General features: G+C 41.6%; 1 protein-coding gene across 1 annotated transcript in view; it reads left to right on the plus strand.

Moving 5' to 3' along the window:
* IPO11 (importin 11) overlaps positions 1–22,166 on the plus strand; it is a gene marked incomplete in the record, with an annotated part of 3,749,854 nt that overhangs the window by 2,026,022 nt on the left and 1,701,666 nt on the right. The window contains 1 exon segment of the mRNA XM_044063824.1: positions 17,080–17,156. Within this exon segment, the coding sequence (XP_043919759.1) occupies positions 17,080–17,156 (77 nt within the window).

Here is a 22,166-nt window from a genome sequence, read left to right on the forward strand (position 1 = left end):
AGGTGGATGCCTTGACCTTCCACTGGAACACCCTCTTTGTGTATGCATTTCCTCCTCTGCCTCTTATCCCCAAGGTACTGATCAAAGTAAGAGAGGAGAGAACAAAGGCCGTCCTCATTGCTCCAGATTGGCCCAGACAACATTGCAGCTTCCACTGATCTCAGACATCTTAACTCGGGGTGGGGGGGGGGGTGCTGCTCCCAGACCTGCAGACTCTCAAACTATCAGCATGGCTAATACTCTAAAGGCAAACAAGGGGCCCCTGTTAAGCAAACGGGTCCTAGACATCATCGCAGAAGCCGGAAGGCTCAGCACCAGAAAATCTTATGCAGGAAAATGGAAAAGATTCTGCTTGGAGCCAGTCCAGAGGTGGCAGTACCTCACAGCCATCCATCCCTCTTATCCTGGACTAACTAGCGGAGCTACTTAATAGTGGCCTCTCCTTCTCCTTTATTAATATCCATGCCTCAGCCATTTCAGCTCATTTTGATACAGAACAGCCCCTGTTTTCCCATCCTTTGATTAAACAGTTCCTCACAGGGGCTTCTAATATCAGACCTCCCAGAAGGCCACCTACTCCAGCCTGCGACCTGAATTATGTTTTGGAAAAGCTAATTTTACCACTCTTCGAACCTGCTGCTTCAGCAGAACTAAGGTACCTCTCATGGAAGACTGCTTTTCTCCTAGCTATTACTTCAGCCAGAAAGGTTTCAGAGCTACAGGCGCTGATGGCCATTGAGCCCTTCATCATCTTCCATGCAGACAAGGTCTCCCTGAGGATCATTCCCTCCTTTATTCCCAAGGTGGTATCTGATGTAACTCTCAACCAGGCCATCCATCCACCCACCTTCTTTCCTAACCCTCAAAACAAAAGGGAAAGAATTATGTACTCACTAGACGTGCACAGACAGCTCAGTTACTATCTGGACCGTACTAAACCCTTCAGGAATAAGACCAGCTTCTTGTCGGCTTTGCCCCAGGGGCGGAGAGGAAGCCCATTTCCAAACAGACCATTTCCAAATGGATGTTACTCACTGTATCCATTTCTGCTACAGTTTGCATGGGAACCCCCCCCCCCCAGGTCTGTTCGAACCCATTCAACTAGGTCAGCCTCCACTTCCACAGCATTCCTCAGAGGAGTTTCCATCAAGGACATCCTGGAAGCTGCCACCTGGACTTCTGTCCACACCTTTACCAAGCATTAACACCTACCACTCTTTTCTAAGGCTAGGGCAGGATTTGCCTCTGTAGTTCTGCAGGGCATGCTGACCCATTCCTAGGTCTGTTACTAATCCTCCCACCCCTCTCCTCAGCTGTGCGAATCTTCCCACAGGTGATGACTGCAACAGTGAAACATGAAGAACATAGTACAGTTGTGTACACTTACCATAAATGTAGATGTTTGAGTGTATTCACTGTTGCAGTCCTGGTTTCCCACCCTCCTTCCCCCTTATGTCTTCTTTCTTTAGGGAGACATAAGATGTGAAGTTGCTCTATCTCGCCATTAATTCTTACTGATGGGTTTGGAGCCGATCCCTCTCCTCCGAGTCGGCCTACTACAAAGCTCGAGGTCTTCAAATAGCTGGAGGCCAAGTCCCTGTCCCATAATGCACCTAGAGTTACCTCAGATCTAGTTTGCCTCTGCAACAGATCGGAGGTTCTCACTATCTCGGGCCAGTAAAACCTTACTTTCAAACTTTTGACTATTATATTGGTATTTGTGATTAGTATTAGCTTTAGATAGTCTTTATAAGCTCTTATAGCTTATTAGTGTATTCCATTTCCCTTGGTGTGTTTTTTATTAGTAATTTCTAGTTGGCCTTTTTTTCCTCTAGAGAAAAAAAAAACACACTGAACAACTGGAGAAATGGTCACCATCCACTTTTACTGTGTTCCTAGTACTTCAGCATCGAGCCTTCCAGGGAATAACCATGCACAAGAATGGTGTACTTTATATACATTTCACTACATTCATTATTCAATTCAATTATACAATAATTGATCAATTAATCAGTGAGTCAGAAAAATTAAAATCTAAAGTGCATCCTGAGCAGTAAAGTGCTTCAGAAACATTCAAAGTGCATCAAAACATATAAAGTTCAACCCCTTACATTCCTATTACATTTAACATTATAATTTAAGAAGTTAATACAAAAGCACTTGTGCATCTCTAGATTAACAAATACTAAAACATTTTACCCTACAATGGTTGCTCAATTAATCAGAGTCAAGAAAATTTAAATCTAAAGTGCATCCTGAGCAATTAAAACGTTCAGAAACATTTAAAGTGCATCAAAAAACTTTAAAATGCAAGTTCATACAAAAGCACTTTTACATCTCTAGATTAACAAATACTAAAACATTTTGCCCTACAATAGTTGATCAGTTAGTGAGTCAAGAAAATTTATATCTGAAGTACATCCTGAGCAATTAAAGTGCTTCAGAAACATTTAAAGTGCATCAAAAAACTTTTAAAATGCAACCCCTTACATTCCTATTGCATTTAACTTAGTAGTTTAAGAAGTTCATGCCAATGCACCTATACATCTTTAGATTAACAAATGCTTAAATATTTTACCCTATACATATAAATCATGCATCCTATATATTTGTGCATGTATAAAATAATGCATACTAAAACATTTCATGTTATACATGTAAATCTAAATCCATATTAAGCCCATGGGGTCACAAAGTTCCAACATTAATAATATATCAAGGTGCTTGGTGTGACATCTGGAAAGAGGAGGGAGGACAAGGAGACCTGGTGGTGGAATGAGGAAGTACAGGAGATTATACATAGAAAGTGGTTGGCGAAGAAGAAGTGGGATTGTCAGAGGGATGAAGAAAGTAGACAGGAGTATAAGGAGATGAGGTGCATGGCAAAGAGAGAGGTGGCGAAGGCTAAGGATAAGGCGTATGAAGAGTTGTATGAAAGGTTGGACACTAAGGAGGGAGAAATGGACCTGTACCGATTGACTGGACAGAGGGACCAAGCTAGTAAAGATGTGCAGCAGGTAAGGGTGATAAAGGATAATGAGGGAAACATACTCACAAGCAAGGAGAGTGTGTTGAGCAGATGGAAAGAGTACTATGAGGGGCTGATGAATGAAGAGAATGAGAGGGAGAGAAGGTTGGATGATGTGCGGATAGTGAATCATGAAGTGCAGTGGATTAGCAAGGAGAAAGTAAGGATAGCTGTGAAGAGGATGAAGAATGGAAAGGCTGTTGGTCCAGATGACATACTTGTGGAAGTATGGCGGTGTTTAGGTGAAATGGCAGTGGAGTTTTTAACTAGATTGTTTAATGAAATCTTGGAAAGTGAGAGGATGCCTGAGGAATGGAGAAAAAGTGTTTTGGTACCGATTTTTAAGAATAAGGGTGATGTGCAGAGCTGTAACTATAGAGGGATTAGATTGATCAGTCAAAGCATGAAGTTATGGGAAAGAGTAGTGGAAGCTAGGTTAAGAAGGCAGGTGATAATTAGTGATCAGCAGTATGGTTTCATGCCAGGAAAGAGCACTACAGATGCGATGTTTGCTCTGAGAGTGTTGATGGAGAAGTACAGAGAAGGTCAGAAGGAGTTGCCTTGTGTCTTTGTGGACTTAGAGAAAGCATATGACAGGGTGCCTAGAGAGGAGTTGTGGTATTGTATGAGGAAGTCGGGAGTGTCAGAGAAGTATGCAAGAGTGGTTCAGGATATGTACGAGGGTAGTGTGACAGTGGTGAGGTCTGCAGTGGGAGTGACGGATGCATTTAAAATGGAGGTGGGATTACAACAAGGATCAGCTCTAAGCCCTTTCTTATTTGCAATGGTGATGGACAGATTGACAGATGTGATTGGACAGGAGTCCCCGTGGACTATGATGTTTGCAGATGACGTGATCTGTAGTGAGAGTAGGGAACAAGTGGAGGAGACCCTGGAGAGGTGGAGATATGCTCTAGAGAGAAGAGGAATGAAGGTCAGCAGGACTAAGACAGAATATATGTGTGTGAATGAGAGGGAGGATAGAGGAATGGTGAGGATGCAGGGAGTAGAGGTGGCGAAGGTGGATGAGTTTAAATACTTGGGATCAATAGTGCAGAGTAATGGTGAGTGTGGAAGAGAGGTGAAGAAGAGAGTACAGGCAGGATGGAGTGGGTGGAGAAGAGTGTCAGGAGTGATTTGTGATAGACATTTACCAGTAAGAATGAAGGAAGGGTCTACAAGAGGGTAGTGAGACCACCTATGTTATATGGGTTGGAGACGGTGGCATTGACAAAAAGGCAGGAGTCAGAGCTGGACGTGGCAGAGTTAATTATGTTAAGATTTGCACTGGGTGTGACGAGGGTGGACAGGCTTAGGAATAAGTATATTAGAGGGTCAGCCCAGGTTGGAAGGTTTGGAGACAAAGCCAGAAAGGCAAGATTACGTTGGTTTGGACATGTGCTGAGGAGAGAGATGCAGAATATATTGGGAAAAAGATGCTAAGGATGAAGCTGCCAGGTAACAGGAAAAGAGGAAGGCCTAAGGTAAGGTTTATTGGATGTGGTGAGAGAGGACATGCAGATGGTTGGTGTCACAGGGCAAGATGCAGAGGACAGGAAGAAATGGAAACAGATAATCCGCTGTGGCGACCCCTAACGGGAGCAGCCGAAAGAAGATCATCTAATTTCCATCTTTAACAAAATGTGCCCATATTCCATGCCTTGTACTGCATAAGGTTTGTTTAAAACAGAAAAAATAAACTGCTAGTGTTACCATTGTGAACAGCGTGGAAATGCTGGGCCACAGGATTATTAAGCCTAACATGCCTCACACCCCCCAAGTGCTCCATAATTCTTCTATTATTAATTTTGGAACTTTGTGACCCCATGGGCTTAGTATGGGGTTAGATTTACATGTATAGGATGAAATGTTTTAGTATGTATTATTTTATAAATGCTTCGATATATAGGATGAATGATTTATATGTATGGGGTACAATATTTAAATATTTGAGCATTTGTTAATCTAAAGATGTATAGGTGCCTTGGCATGAACTTCTTAAACTATTAAGTTGAATGCAATAGGAATGTAAGGGGTTGCATTTTAAAAGTTTTTTGATGCACTTTAATTGTTTCTGAAGCACTTTAATTGCACAGGATGTACTTTAGATTTAAATTTACTTAACTCACTGACTGATCAACTATTGTAGGGCAAAATGTTTTAGCATTTGTTAAACTAGAGATGTATAAGTGCTTTTGTATGAACTTGTATTTTAACGTTTTTTGATGCACTTTAAATGTTTATGAAGCATTTTAATTGCTCAGGATGCACTTTAGATTTAAATTTTCTTGACTCACTGATTAATTGATCAATTATTGTATAATTGAATAATGAATGTAGTGAAATGTATATAAAGTACACCATTCTTGTGCATGATTATTCCCTGGAAGGCTTGATGCCGAAGTACTAGGAATACAGTAAAAGTGGATGGTGACCGTTAAGAGAAATAAAAAAAAAAAAAGGAACACAGTAAAAGTGGATGGTGACTGTATCTCCAGTTGTTCAGTGTGTTTTTTTTCTTTATTTGTTGAGTTGGTTCGTGGAGTGGTGTTTTTAGATTTTTTTTTTTGTCTAGGCCAAGTTTCAAAGACTGCTTATTCAGTGGCCTTTTTGTCACAAGCTTAGAAATATTTAGATAGTTTATTGCATTTAGAGTGTGTTCGTGACCTTTGTCACACTTAGGATTAGATAAGGTTAGTTTAGAGTGTTATTTAGCAACTATCTTTATTGTTAGTTATAGTCTGCTTAGCATCTATATTGTGCGCTTTTAGACAGTTTTCTGTCACAGTTTAATAATTTATCTCACTTTAAGATAAATATTGTGTGTGTGTGTGTGTGTGTGTGTGTGTGTGTGTGTGTGTGTGTGTGTGTGTGTGTGTGTGTGTGTGTGTGTGTGTGGCTTTAGCCCAATTGATTTTTTTTAAAGAACTTTTTGACTGTGTACTGCTCAATTTTCAAATAGTTCACTGTCAGTAATTTTACTTGATATTGTTTGTGGTAAAATGTGGCTGACCAGGACAAACATCCTAAGTCTGGTTTTAAAAAGTGCCCCAAATGTGGCCAAAAGATGTCTCTCACTGACAGTCATGTTAATTGTGTGTACTGTTTAGGAGCTTTACATTTACAGGATAGCTGCTCCATATGCCACTCTTTCTCCTCCAGAGTCCTACAAGAGAGAAAGAGGAAGTAAATAGACAGAGGTTTGTTAAAACCTTCTTTCCAGGAAGCTTTGAGCTACCAAGGTGGATCCAGCAACTCCTCAAAGTCTTCAAAGACTTCTGAGACAAAAGAATCTAAGAAATCTTTGACTTTGGCTCTACAGACCTCGGAGCCGACAGTCTTATCGGAGCCGGTCCCCAGTCCTTGAACCGCTATCCGAAAGACCTCTATTGCAATCGGTGCCACCTTTGGTCCATTCATCTCAGTCCTCTATTAGCCTTTCTGATCTGGATGTGGATCATGTGGTGCAGAAGCTGTTACAGGCACCAACCTATGCTGAAATTTTATCGGCTCCAACCCAAGTGGCTTCGGAGCCGAAGACCCTTATGCCATCTACAAGTCTTCCTCCTCTGAGCCATACTGGTCCTTCAGAGCCAGAGGAGTCGGATTTGTTGATCGTGGAGCCTTTGGAGCAGACGCCTGCTCCAGTGTCTTTGGCTCTGTTCCCTCTGACGTCCTTGGTGCCGATCGAGGACTCTAGGAGCCAACATTCTCTGGTCGGGTCCGGGGAGGATAGTCGGACTGACTTGTCAGTTCTGACTCTGCCTCTCGGGGCTTCGGCTCTGATGAGCTCGGCTCATACCTCTGGCTCAGAGCCCACTGGTCCCGGTGCCGGGGCTATCGACGGTTTTCCTCAGATCCATCGGTTTCCTTGCATCAGAGCAGGGGTGCCTTCGATGCCATGAGGAGAGTTATGTCTCCTAAAACATCCTCAACCTCAGGTCCAGCTTCTTCCTCCCCTAAAGCGCCTGTGTCTGCTTCTGCTTCACAGATCCTGGCCAAGCGTAGAGATGCAGAGCCTCAGGAAGCCCCATTGGGTGGCCCTTGCTCTTCCGAGACCTCACCAGAAGCTCCCACTGATGAGGATCCCAGGAAGAGAGTTTGTAAGAGGAAACATCTAGACTGCCCTCAGGAGTCCCTAACATCTGATACCGACCTTGATGAATCAGAAGGGTCCCTATGGTCTCCCTCTGAGGATATCTCATTTGCAGAGATACTTGAAATCCTTAGGCAGAGGGGTGACTGCCAGTCTACAAACCCTACTGAAGACTAGTTTGTTCTCCTGAAGGTTTTGGGGACTCAGCCTTTCACCTCTTGGGTGTCTCCGCCCATTGATGAGCTTATGCAGCTGGTCTCACGAAGGGCGTGTGAGTCTCCAGATACTATGGAGCCTGTCCCTAGGAAGCCTAATAAGTTAATATCTTCCCCCCAGGATAAAACTTTCTTGACCAAAGGTGTGCCAGTGGATGCTATGGTGATGGCGGCAGCCACCAGAAAGGAAATGTCAGAAACTTCCTCTTCTATCCAGCCTCCTAACAGAGACTCCAGGATCATGGATGGATATGGGAAGCGCATGTTTAGCTCAGCGACTTTTGCACTCCTTTCGCTAAACTACTTAACCCATTTCACGAGACTACAAATAGATCTCCTTAAAGAGCTTGGAGATACTCTTCAGGGTTCAGTAGTTGAAGGAGCTACAGATAAAGTTACCTCCCAGCTTGCTACCCTCAATTCCATTGTTAACTCGTCCATGCGCCTCATTTTTTATGCAGCTTATGGAACGAGCAGGGCAGCGAGTACAGGAATTGTTCTTAGGCGGCACTCCTGGATGCGCTTGTTTTCCTTCACGGAGCCCTTTAAGTCATCCTTTGTGAATACCCCTTTTGATGGCTCATCTCTTTTCGGACCCAAAGTTAAGGAAACTTTGACCAGGTGTGAGCTGGAAGCAAAGACTCTCTGCCGTCGGAGTCCGTTTTTCCACCCCTACCAGACCCTATCCCAAGGTCAAAGGGGAGGGAAAATGTGGTACCGAAAAGCCCAAGGAGCCTTTCAGGACACACGTGGTGAACCCCCCTCCAGGGGCAGAGGAGGGGGTAATAATGGAAGACGCTGCCCTTGCCACAGAGGGGGTCCACAAAACCAGGGTGACAGAGATCACTTCTTTGGGAAGCCCTATCAACGCTCCTGAAAGGAGGCCTGACTGTCCTGCTCTGGAGGCAGTCAGAGGTCGCTTATCTTTGTACCCAGACGCCTGGCTCAAAATAGCAAATGGCAACTGGGTACAAAGTATCATTTCCAGAGGATACTTTATTCCATTCGCCACACCCCCTCCACCAACATGGAAAATCCTGGACGTTCCACCCAGTTACAGTGAACAAGCAACAGTAGAGGTCCAAACGTTGCTAAGAAAGAGTCATCCAACTAGTCCCAGCAGACCAGACAGGATCCGGAACTTACTCAAAATTCTTTTTAGTTCCAAAAAACACAAGGGACTGGAGACCTATATTGGACCTCAGCGGTCTAAACAAATCTGTAAAGAAAGAAGTTTCGGATGGTCACGCTTCAGTCGATTCTTCCCTTCTTAGGGAAAGACAATCTCCAGGATGTGTGCTACCACATAAAAATGGCCAGGCCATCCAGGGATCTTCTGGGCTTCCAGCTGGGAGCCAATCATTACCAGTTTCGAGCCCTGCCCCTTGGTCTCACTACAGCCCCCCCAGAGTGCTCACCAAATGCATGGCAGTGGTCACTGCTCACCTGAGACATTTAAGATACCAGGTGTTTCCGTACTTAGACGATTGGCTCCTCACCGCCATCACCAGGCATCAACTCATTCAAGCCAGGGAATCCACTCTGCAGCCAGCTTGGCATTACTATAAACTCAGAAAAATCTGCCTTGTCGCCATCGCAGCATATCGTCTTTATTGGAACAGAACTGGACACAACCACCACCACACTCAGACTTCCAGTAGAAAGAGTCTTACTACTCCGTCAGCAGGTCCGAATTCTGTTGTCCAAAAACAAGGCTCCAACATCAGAAGTTCTAAAATTATTAGGTGTGATGGCAGCAGCAATTCTGGCCATACCTCTGAGTTGCATGCACATGCAGATACTGCAGTGGCTGTTGTTCACTCAGTGGTCTTACCAAGAGCTCCCCATGTCTTTCCTGATAATGATCACAAACTCCTGCAAAAAGGATCTTCAGTGGTGGTTGACTTCACTTCATGTCACGATAGGACGTCCCTTTGTTTTACCTCCACCAGCGACCACAGTGACCACGGACCCATCCCTGATAGGGTGGGGGGGCATTTTCAGGGAAGAACAGCCCAAGGCACATGGACCAATCAAGAGATGCATCTGCATATCAATGTCTTAGAGATGAGAGCAGTACTTTTGGCATTGCAGTACTTCCAGGACTCTCTTCCTCTGGGTACGATTGCAATTCAGATAGACAACATGTCGGTGGTCTAATACTTGAACAAACAAGGAGAAACCAGGTCATAGCCCCTTTGTTGCGAGGCCCTAAGAGTATGGCAGTGGGCAATTTCCACCCAGTGTTTTCTGTTAGCAACGCACATCCTGGGGAAATCCAACTTAATAGCAGACAAGCTGAGCAGGGCAGTTTTGTTGCCCCATGAGTGGTCCCTCAAGAAAGAAATAGCAGACAGGATATTCAGCAGGTGGGGCCAGCCTTGCTGCGACCTTTTTGCCAGTCACATGAACACTAAATGCAGAAGTTACTTCACCCTGATTTCCCCTCCTGGAGAAGCCCCAAGGGACGCACTCTTTCATGATTGGCCTCTGGGTCTCCTCTATGCTTTTCCACCAATCCTGTTGATACCCAAGGTTCTACAGAAAGCAAAATCTCTGGGAAGGACCATCATTCTTGTAGCCCCTCATTGGCCTCATCAGATATGGTTCCCCTTCCTTTGACTTCATCTTTTGGAGGACCCTTGGATTCTGGACCCCGTTCCGGAGCTTTTGACGCACTCATCAGGGGAACTCCATCCCTCTCTGAAGTCTCTGAAGCTGACAGCTTGGTTGCTCCAATTCCCATCATAGCCAGGTTCCATAACCTTTCTAATGAGACAAAGCAAATTCTCTTATCCTCTCATAAATCCTCGATGAGGAAGCTTTACCTTAGCAAATGGAAAAAATTTTCTGTATGGGCCTCTAATAACTATATTGATCCTTACCAAGCCCCTATGGCCTCTATACTAGAGTTCTTGACCATGATCTTCAATAAAGGAGCTACAGCAGCCACAGTCCGTGTTCAGCTTGCTACCATTTCTAATTTTCATCTTGGATTTGAAGGATTGAATGTTATGTCACACAAATTATCCAAAGTCTCAAAGGGACCTTTCATCTCAAACCACCTGCGAAATCTCCCTATTCCCCATGGAATCTAAATTTTATGCTTTCCTATATAATTCTTCCTCCATTTGAACCAGCTTCCTCATGTGACCTCAGATTTTTGTCATGGAAGACTATCGTTTTAGTGGCTATTACTTCTGCCTGCAGAGTGTCAGAGCTTCAGGCCTTGCCCATTAAACCTCCTTACTTGGTTTTCCATGCTGACAGTGTCTCACTTTAAACAAAACCCTCCTTTTTGCCTAAAATTTGCACTGAAACTAATCTTAACCAAATTATTGATTTGCCAGTTTTCTTCCCCAATCACTCCAACAATCTAGAATACATGCTGCACAAACTTGATGTTCACAGACAGCTCAAATTTTATTTGGATAGAACAACAGATTTTAGGAAATCAGATCAGCTTTTTGTTTCTTTCTCTGACTCCAGGAAAGGTATGCCAGTGGCTAAAACAACTCTGTCAAAATGGTTATCTGATTGTATCACCTCTGTGTATTCAGCTGCCAATATGCCCCTACAGCATAAGATTAAAGCTCACTCAACCAGAGCAGTTTCTACATCTTCTGTGTTTTTTGCCAGACTTCCTATTGATAACATTTGCGCAGCAGCCACTTGGTCAAAACCTCATACTTTTATCACTCATTACAAAATTGACAAGGCCTCCAGGGACAGAGCCTTCTTTGGATCCACTGCCCTGAAAAATATACTGCCGTGAGCCACCCGAGATTGATGGTGCTTGGAATGCTACCCATCAGTAAGAATGAATGGCGAAAAAGAACAACTTCACATTTAGAAGTTATGTACTTACCATAATGTTCCATGTGAGTTGTTCATCTCGCCTTCATTCTTACGTCCCTCCCTCCTACCTCCTCCTGGGCTTTTGGATGACCGAGTTGCTGGATCCATCCTAGTTGCTCAGCACTTCTTTACCTTTTCTTGGGAGTGATAGAATGACATATGGTATTGTTATACGCAACAAACAAGATCTGAGGTAACTCTGGGTGCATCATGGGATAGGGACTTGGCCTCGAGCTATTTGAAGACCTCAGGCTTTGTAGTAGGCGGACTCAGAGCCGTGGGATCGGCTCCAAACCCATCAGTAAGAATGAAGGTGAGATGAACAACTCACATGGAACGTTATGGTAAGTACATAACTTCTATTTTCTAATGGTGGCTTTTAGCCACCTGGACCACTTCACCATATTTACTTGGGCCTCTGACTAGTTAAGGCAAGAAAAACTGATGTAATGACGTCGGGTGCTTTCCTTTATAGCACTGATGCCCTGATGTCAGCCAGCAAGTGATAGCAGCCGAAGTAGAAAAACATTGACTGTGGTATTCAGGCCAGCCGAGAGCTACCACAGCGGGGGATAACCCCACAGGTGATGACTGCAACATTAAATGCACTTGAACATGTCCCTTTATGGTATGTGTACACAACTGTACTTTCTGATTGGTTCCCTTGGATAATATGGCTGAGTCCAGCAAGAGGTGAGGAAAATGTTAATAATGGTTTTAGCACTGTTCTTCACAGGATTTTGTTTTCCCCAAGAGAAGTATTGACAAATATTACTTGACATAGGAGCATGCTGTGCTTTTAACATTAAATCACTTAGTCAGCCTTCATTAAAGTGCCTAGCTGTGCTGCACATTGTCTGAAGATTTGGTTGTTTTACCGACAGTGTCAATTTAATATTTTATACCCTATTTCATATAACTGTAATATTTCTTGGGGTGTCTTCAAATTGTCGATGGTTTAATACAGAATCATTAGGAAATTTGTCATATATTCTGGGATCACCTAAGCTTTTCTGATTTTAAACAGCAGTTATAATGTATTTGCAGTAAGCTATCAGATTTTGCTTCCTTGTCTCACCATTTTATTTGCCAAGTCTAGTAAACTCTGTGATTCCTGGGTATCCAAATACCTATTTAATCTTGTAGTGTTATGTTCTAAGTAATGTATTACCCATAACTGGAGGCAGCCCTTTCCACTGCTGCTGAGGGAACTGATCACCATTATACACATGTTGATGAATGCTGAACTAGTGATGAGTGCATAGTCATGAAACCCCAACTCCTGGAGAAACGGTCATTATGGCATGGATTTCTTTTTTCTAGAGAAGATATCACTAAAGTCTCTCACTGATGTTACTGGCATTCATTCCATCTTGATGTAGACCATGGCTGCACTTTTTGTGGGATTTAAGAAGTATTTATATGTAGATAATTTGCATATTAAGAACTTGTTTTGTTGCACCTTTATTGCTTTTTTCATGTTTTGTGGTATATATTGGTGTAATAGTGAACTGCTCACATGTATTGCAGTAAGTTGTTAGCTTTACCAGTCTTCATTTTTTGTTTCACTATCAGTTACCTAAATGAATAATAGTTTTATGGCAGACTAGCTTGTAGCACCTGTGCACCAAAATTGCATTTTATATTATGTGACAGCTGATACTTAAAGATCATTTGCAAACTTACAAAATCAAAGTAATCTATTCTGAAAATGCATTTCCTCAGTAATTGCTTACTTTGGCTGTCTTTGTCATTTAAGGTTGCATTCTCACTTTTCTTTTTAAGGAAGATCCCTTCCAAAAAATGGCTTCCATAGCAAGAGCTTACTCCGTCCTCATTAATTAATCTACTTCCCTGCTTACATCATGTCAGGATCAGCAAAAAAACACTACCTGGTCAGCTAGAGGAGGAAAGGTGTACATAAAGGATTTTCACATTGGGGCAGTTTTATTTGTATTTTTTGCTTAATTTTCAATGTTAAAGTTAGTTACAGGTTGGTTAATTCAGTCTTCAAATCCCCATGCATTTTGTATTCCTTTTATGTGGAAATGGAGCTGGAAGAAGGAGTAGATCCATTTGCGGCCTTGTCTGACAGGAATGTGTAGTGGTATATAAGCCATGCTACAGTTTCCTCCACATATGTGCTTGCATATAGTGGCTGCTTCTGTTTCACTGTCACACAAGCAAATCATGTGCAACACAAAGTCTATAACTCTCAACTGTCTTTGATTTTCATCTGCCTATAATTCTTATAGAAAAGCTCCTCATTTTGTCACATTTTTACTTTGTGCATCCCTCATAAAACTTTTGATTTTCTAATAAATCACTGAGATTATTGATGGACACTAATCCTAGATATTAGAGCTTCATATTATATAGTTAATTTTATCCGTAGACTGCATGCTGATGCAAAACCAGTTCCGACTACTAGTGCAGGAAAGATCCAACTTTTACATAATCAAAGTGACGTGTGATGATGCAAAGACTTGGAAGTATTGCCCTCAAGTCCATAGTGAGAAAAGGTTTTTGAGCAGGAAATAACCGTAAAATTAAACAACAGAAGAGCCAGAAAATTGGATTAGCAGAACAAGAAGCCATTCTGTAATTCCAGCAAAAAGACACAGACTACAAGTAATAGCCAAAAAAAAGTTGAATATGATCTTTAAATAGTATATATCCATGGATTGTGTGAGACATGCAATTTCAGAGCATGTGTCATTTGTGTATTGCATTCTATGGATTAAATAAATCCCATCCTTGTTTATTTCTAATCTGCTGCTTGGGTTTCAGTTCAGCTATTTGACAGGTTAAGCAACATTCTTTGCTGGGATAGAGGGTTGTTCACTAGATGTATTGAGTACTTTGATTGGTTAAACTTTTTATATTTATTTTTTACCAGGATAGTGCACTGATCTCAGTGGACTATTTGCAGACACTGCCAGGGTGAATAAGATCACATAAGAAATGAACAAAACATGTTTACAGATACAGTAGTATGCTAAAAAACACATACATATTTATAAATGCAAAAATATGCTGCAAGATTTAGTTCAAGAAGCAGTTACAGTGTCAAAACATGGATAGAACATGGAATTATGCTTAGCAGAGCTTTTTGGATAAGATGTAGCCATAATGACTGGGATGGCTTATGCTACAAGGATAGCAGCATATCATTACATAGAGAGGTATAAAGACATTAGAAGAGGCACATGAGAGTAGTAGCAAGAAGGATACTAGGAGAAAAGGTAGAGAAATAGTGAGAGATGCATGCAGAGCAGAAAGGAGAGGAAGTGTGAGAGATGCAAAGAGAAGAGGAAGGAACGATGAATGAGAATTAGTAAGTAAGGAAAAATAGGGATAAAGGGGTATGAGGGAGCTGCCTGTTTTCTGTAAAGTGACCTGTATGTGCAGCTGCATTTTTGGGTGAAGTGTTCCTTGAGCTGTTGTCTGAAGTCCAAGTACTTTTGTTCTTTTTTTTTTTTTGATTGAAAGAGGAGTGGAGTCCCATAGTTTAGGTGGTAGGTTGGAGAATGCATCATCAATAAAATGAAGTTTAGTTTTTGAAGTTACTAGGGTGAGTTGAGATTGAGGGATACTGAATCCTCTTTAACCTGTTCAGACTTCAAATAGACTGCCAAGGACATGGGTGCTGTATAGGATAATGTTTGCTAACTTTCCTATAGTACGTTCTGCAGCTGTACAATGTAGGTATTTGGCAACTGAATCAATGCAGAAGTGATTATCTGTGTGATGCTCCTGCACTGGCCCAGTAATCAAGGAGCCTCAATCCTTACCACTAGCACCACTGAGGGACATGCACATTGGGAGTATGGCAAGTACACACACAGTAAAGTACAATTTCCCTTAAGAGCACACAGAGATCACAGTCAGTCTGGGGTTGGTTTCTCTCTCTCTCCAGATCCCCAATAAGACTCCCCACTGGCACAGCTATTGGGTGAAGATATTAGCTGAGTGGCCAAGCTAAGATCTCCAGCACCCTCTGTGTCCAACCATTGCTTGTGTCCCTGACCAAGTAGTTGACACACACACACACACACACACACACACACACACACACCTGGGAAAGGCTGGCACAGGTTTACTAGCTTTGCCCCTTTCTACCCAGACTATAAGGTAGTACCAGCTGCCACCAGCTACCCTTACTTATCAGCTACTATTGAGGCCCTTACCAAAGGGTGCTCAATCTTACTGTGCAATGTTGCTATTATCCAAATGATGTGTGACCAAGATTTTCAAGGCTATTTAAGAATGTCCTGTATAGTGTCACCAAATAGATATGCAAGTATTCTAAGAGCTTAAATATCTCTAAACAAACCAGCCACAATTAAAAGGATTAAATATATTTAATAATAAATAAAAGAACAAGACAATATTTAGTAGCTCAGCACAGTGACTACAGATTTCAGGAACTATTTTAAAACAACATTTGCAGGACAGTCTCAAATAAATGCAGAATGGCTAATCTTTATTATATTCCTATCTGTAGCTAAGAGAAATCACTTTTCCCTAGTTATTTACTATTAGCAAGACACATGCAGAAGTGCTGATGAGGGGGATGTTTCTAGGCCCAAAGACAAATACAAAATGCACAATCTCTGAGAAAGTTCCCAAATTAATATCACAGCATTACTGCTGGGTCAGCTGGATGACATCACCTGCCTTCAGTTCCCAGGCTAACAGATACCAGCAGAATTTTTAACATCTCTGTGTGAGAAGTACACATCTCTCAGATGTTTGCCGAGAAGTAGAAGTTGTAAAACAGTTGAACACTATAGTAATTATTTCTGTTTCAAGACAATAGAAGACCCTCTAGCTCTAGACATCCTGTCTCTTTGCATTAACTTTTATAGCACAGTTTTAAACAATTTCAGATTATTTTCTTGAAGGTTTGCAAGTTAACTCTGTATGTTCCATCTTCTACCATTAAAACACACATCTGGACAGGGATATAGTTTTTACACATTTCTGTTGTTTTTCAGTAGGGTACACTGTGGTTACATTCTGGAAGCCCAGTACATAACTTACAGTTCAACACACACTTCTGCACCAGTAGTTTAATATACACACAACATATAGTTCTCTTACATTTGTAAGACAAGCCTATGGATCGTATTAATATTCACAAATGACATGTGATCATTTACAAAATTCCAGATAGCTGGGCTTGGCAGTGTCACATTCTTATATAAATCATATTAATATTTTCAAGTGACATATAATTATTTACAAAATTCCAGCTAGCTGGGCTGGCAGCATTTCAGTTTGTCATGATCTGTAGTATGTGTCTTTGCAACAGGATATATGGTAGAGCAAAGCCTGCAACATTTTTGTATCATGTCACATTTTTTGGCTTATGGGAGCATCCTTTTCATGTTCATTTTTGACTTCCTTACATCTGTAAGGCTGTCATGGCCACACCTTCTTAGGACTGTTAGCCTAGAACAAGCCATCTCTTCCTCCAAATGCTTCACTGTTGCTATCTAATTTAAAACATCTAAACATGGCACACCACCTGAACAGTGTGGGGAGGGGACCACAGCTGTGATTTATAAGAAGAAAAAGTGGTGAGAGCTGGAAGAAGGAAAAGATCCATTGTGGCCTTGTCTGATAATAATGTGCAGTGGTGTAAGCCATGCTACAGCTTCCCCCAGATATGTGTTTGCATATTGTGGCTCAGCTGCAGACTGAGGCCTTCAGTCTTGACCAAAACCTCAAAACCTTATTCATCCCACCAGTGTCCAAATAAACTATATAATATATTTTGCTGGTGCCATAGATGGAACTCTGACCACCAGACTGTTGAGTTAGTGAAGGTAAGTTAATACACTAACACTTTATCACTTGTGCATTTTCTTTTTCAGGTTAGCAACATTAGAAAACAGTCCAGCTGGCACCGCTGAACTTCTTCGTATTTTTCAGAACATGCCTGCATTACTTGGTAAGAAGTGTTTTTTCATAACTTCCATCATCTGAGTTTAATTTTGTTCAATCATAGTATCTGTTCTTGAATGCTTATATGTATGACAGTTATTTGAACTATATGTACCCAAGAAGCAGTTGGGATGCCTACACAAGGCAGTAACAATGGACATCTTTCCATTATATGTATTACAGCAGTCCCCTACATGTTTTCTTCCCTCTTGGAAGTAGCTTCATAGATTTGGCTAAAGGGCATTCCATATTTACCAAGTGGTGGCCATTGCATCTTTTGAAATTAACATTGTTAGGCACAGCAGCACAATTTGCCTACTGCAGGGTGATTATAGGAGACACTTGATATCAAAGTGGCAGCAATCTGGTGCCTATTTAAATTATGAGATTTTAAAGCTACTGCAGGCTTTAGATACTCTCTTACTTTTTATTGCAAGATGGGCCCATATGGAGAAGCTTGTACTATCCCTCATTTGCATTTTCTGAATCCTGAACATAGAAGGGCACCTTTTCTGAAGCTGTAATGATAGCATGTTTGACTTTAAACATGAACAAGAAAGGCTATTATGAAAATGTTTAATGAGACAGAGAAGTCAACATTTGCTTGCATCAGTGGACTCGTGGTCCCATGTCTCCCACAGTAAAATAGAGACAGTTGCTTTGTCATTAGAATTTGCTTTTTTCCCTCCCAATAAATAAATAAATAAAATAAATAAAATGACTTTTAAAAGATTCTGGGAAACATTGGGATTCTAGAACAGTTTTGGTGACAAGAAGTGAAACTGGAGGTTAGAATGCCTATGGACTGTGTGAACATTCTCTTAAGAGTTTTCACTTACCAAATTGTGTGAAAACAAGTGTACTAAAGAACTGTGCCTGCTGTGTCAAGGTAACTAATATTCTCTGACTTTCACAAGATAATTCACTTCCCTGGCCAAACTCCCTCATTTATGACAGCTGGTCTTGATTGCCCAAAATCACTCATGCTTGCAGTTGATGAGTCCAGATTTATCATGCAAAGGCCAGAAAATGTGATACACAGCCATAGTGGGATGACAACCAGCCACTTTAGCTTAACTGAATATCTAGTTTAGCTGCTGAAAGATAACACTGGCTTTAGTTCAGGCTTTGTGACATCCAGAGAAGATCTAATTGATAACGAATCTAGAAGCTGGTACAGGTACTCCTCCAGTTCATCTTTTATATGACTCAGTTAAGTCTAGGATGCCTAGGAATTAGCGTTTGGTTATTTTTGTAGGCATGCCTGGTTGGTTTCTGTCTCTTAGATCCTGAAGCATTTCCACTACCCATTTCGTAAATTCCTCACTTTTCAACAGATAGGTGGGAAAGCACCAGTGTCTCATTTTTATTTCATTATCCTGTGGTTTTTTTTTGTTTTTTTTTAGTTATTATTGGCGCATGATTTGAAGTAGTTATTGAGGACGTATCTAGACCTTCAATTAAATGCACATGTTCCTGTGAAATGTAAATTCTGGTCTAGCCTAGCCCCATTTTTATATCTTGGTGAATATAGTAAACTCTCGGTTAACCTGCACCCGTGGGAATTGGTAGATGCCGGATAACTGTAGATTCTGGTTGCTTGACAGTTACTATTAAAATAGGCCTGACTAATACTGTACCATATACTATTTGTTTGGTTTGACTTGTTCTTAGGGAATTTATTCCTATCTTCCTTTTTAAAAGTCTAAAACTCTAAAAATGTAAGGTATGTTTCTGTGGGGGGAAACAAAGTGCAACATATGAAAATTGTACTGTATTTCTTCGATTTTTTTTTTTTTTTTTTTTTTTTTTTTGTTGCTTGAGAGTTCTCGTTGCTTGAGTTCTGGTTAACTGAGAGTTTACTGTAATATGTTCACAGGTTCATAGATTAGTACTAAGCTAACTGCCCTTGTGAGCCACTTTAAGCTTAGCCAATTATCCCTTGTGAGACTCAAACCCTGCACCTTGTATTTGTAAGGCAAACACCTTAACCATTAGGCCACCCTCTGAACAGTTGAGACACATGAAATTCACTCCAAACTCCTGTTACAGAATTCACAACTTCCATGCCAAATATTTTTATAAATTTCTTCAGAAATCTACCCTCCTTTGTTATACTTTCCTTTTGGGGCCTCCCAGACATATCTTCACTGTTGCAAGTCACATTCCAGTCCCCACCTGTAAGTAATATTCCTTGCTGAAAACTGATCATTTCTATCATAATTTTAAGCTCAATTATAGCAGTTTTAGGTGGAATATAAGTACATGCCAGTGTAATCCTTCTCCCTTGCCAGTAGCCCCTTAGCACTCCAAATCTGTCATTATTATCTTTTTTACCCTTTTATATCACTATTGGAGCTCCTCTTGCAATTAATACAAGTACCCCTGTTTTCCATTGTCCCAGGAATTCTAGTCTGTAACCATCCTAAAAACCTTTAACAAATTTACATGTTCATTTCTTTCCAAGTGTTTTTCTTGTAACATAGCTATTTGCAGTCTACATTTTTTAATATTTTTAATTCACTATTCTTTCTTTTTTGTATTTGTCTGTGAGACCGTTGACATTTAAAGACAGTACAGAAAGGATCATCGCATTAAAAAGTTATTATTCCCACACCTTTTTTGTTAAATGTCTAGTTCTAGCTTTTGTGTTACATGCATACAATGACAGGTTGAACTTTTATACAGTTGTTTCTTGTTAAATCCATTTGAACCTATGTCACATCTTACAAAAGTTTTTGTTTTATTGAAATACCTCAAACAAAAAAAAAATACAAGCACACCCCTGATAACCCCCTAAAACCTATTAACTTAATACTAAGACACAAAACTATGTACATCTTCAAATGCTGAAGCTTTACCCTCCTAATAGGAACAAAAGTCCCAAACTGACAGCCCTACTCACAGACTTGAGTCAACCTAAAAGAAAGGTTAAACATGTTAAGATGAATGGTGCAGCCTGTGCTTCTACTAAGTGCTAATTGGTTTTGTCTTTTGTTTATAGCTCTCCCAGCTGGGAAAACCCTCTGAATGCTTCCAGAGAACACCATCTCTTAGCCAATTTCTCTTCTCATTTTTTTTTCTTCAGCCAATCACTCTGCACCAGACTGTAGCCAGTTTCTCTTTATCAGATTGCCTCCATGGAGACACAAGAACCAGGCAGCCAGTTTCTCTTTATCAGATTGTTCATAGGACCATAGGAAGTTACTAGGCTCTTGGCCCAGAGGCCCTTACAAGCCTAGCTAAAAATTTAGGCCATGTGTTTAACAAGTCAGTATCCGATGCCCCTGTCCAGCAGGGACACAGGTGGAATCCCAGGGGTGTATTTTCTGTTCCCCATCCAGTTATCCAGGTTGTGCTTAAAAAGGATTAATGAGGTACTCTGCTTCACATGGAGAGGGAGTTTGTTCCATAGAAGGGGGATTCTCTGGGACACAAGTCTGTCCTGCCAACAAGTCCTGTTGATGTCACAGACCAGGTTGAGGTCATGCATGTGGGCTGCTCTATTAGAGCTTGACTTGCGTATATGCAGCAGTCTTATCAAGGCGGGGTCTGAGATTGCTTTGTATGCCATATAGAAGTCACCTCTTTAGGAGTCTGTATGAGACTGAGTAGAGGGATAGGGCGTTTAGCCTATCTGTGTAGGATAGATGTTTGAGGCCCTGGATCCTCCTGGTGGGGAACATCTGTGGTCTGTCCAGCTGCTGCATGTGCTTAGTGAGGTACATGCCAAAAGGGGCATTGTACTCAGTAGTGGGTTTTGTAAGGGAAGAATACAGGGATGATATTGACCTCCTTGTCCCTGGATGAGATACTCTTACTAATGAGGTGGGCCATATAGAAAGCATTCTATACAATGGAGCCAGTATGGTGGTCAAAAGTCAGTTTGCTATCAACCTGGGAGCACAATTCCCCCACAAATGATTGCATGCTTAGGACTTTATTAATGTGATAATTTGTGGGGATGTCACTCTCCCCAAAGGGAATGATGATGCAGTTTTTGGCATTCAGTTTGAGGCCATGTTTCTGCCACCAGTCATTTGTTTGGGTGAGACCCTCTTGGATGATGTCCACATCACTAGGGAAATTAATGACAGTGCCGAGCTTGCAGTCATCTGCTAACTTGGTCAGCCATAGCCCACTGGTTTTGGCCTGCACCTCAGAAATGTATATCCCAAACAACAGGGGCCCCAAGGCCCATCCCTGGGGTACACTGCTTATTATGGGTCTACTGCTTGAGGTCGCTTCCCCTGTTTTGACTAAGAAGGTTCTATCAGTGAGCCAGTTTGCTACCCATCTGGTAACATACAGATTGATGCCTACTTGAGAGTTTATCTATTATACCCGAGTGGGGAATAGTATTGAAGGCTTTTGCCAGGTCAAGGTAAGTGGTGTGCACCATCTTCCCTTCATCCATGGACTGTCTCAAAGTCGACCAAATTAAACCGGCATGATCTCCCCTTGATGTAACCAAAGTGTGCGAGATCGAGTGTTTGAAGGTTACTAATGTCCTTGTTAATGAGGTCCATGATAATCCATTCCATGTCCTTGCAGATCAGGCTAGTTAGGCTGATGCATCTGTAATTTCCTGGATTGGTGGATGCTCCACCTTTGTGCAGAGGGATGACAGTGGTTGTCCTACACTCAGCTGAGATGAACTGGTACTCAAGCTTTGGTTGAATAGGGTGCCTAATTGTATGACATGTTCCTGCCTGAGTTCATGTAGGATGCAGCCTGAGATGTTATTGGGTCCCATGGAAGCTGTATTTTTTTTGTCTTTGAGAAGCCAGTGATGACGTGCTCCCTAGAGACAAGGCGAGAGGGCAGGTGCTGAGGATGTCCTGATTTACTGATGGGGGAACAGAGAAGGGAAGTTTTCACTGAATCTGTCTGCCAGCAGGTTGGTTATGAAGATCAGCTGCAGAATTGCTACTGAGCATACATGGATCTGCTAGAAAAAAACTCATAATATTCAGTATTCTTTTTCATTTACTTGTTTACTCTTGAAACTTTTTAC

The sequence above is a fragment of the Protopterus annectens genome, chromosome 2.part2 (genome assembly GCF_019279795.1).
Source record: "Protopterus annectens isolate FY-2018-M chromosome 2.part2, PAN1.0, whole genome shotgun sequence".
In the NCBI taxonomy this organism is placed as follows: domain Eukaryota; kingdom Metazoa; phylum Chordata; order Ceratodontiformes; family Protopteridae; genus Protopterus; species Protopterus annectens.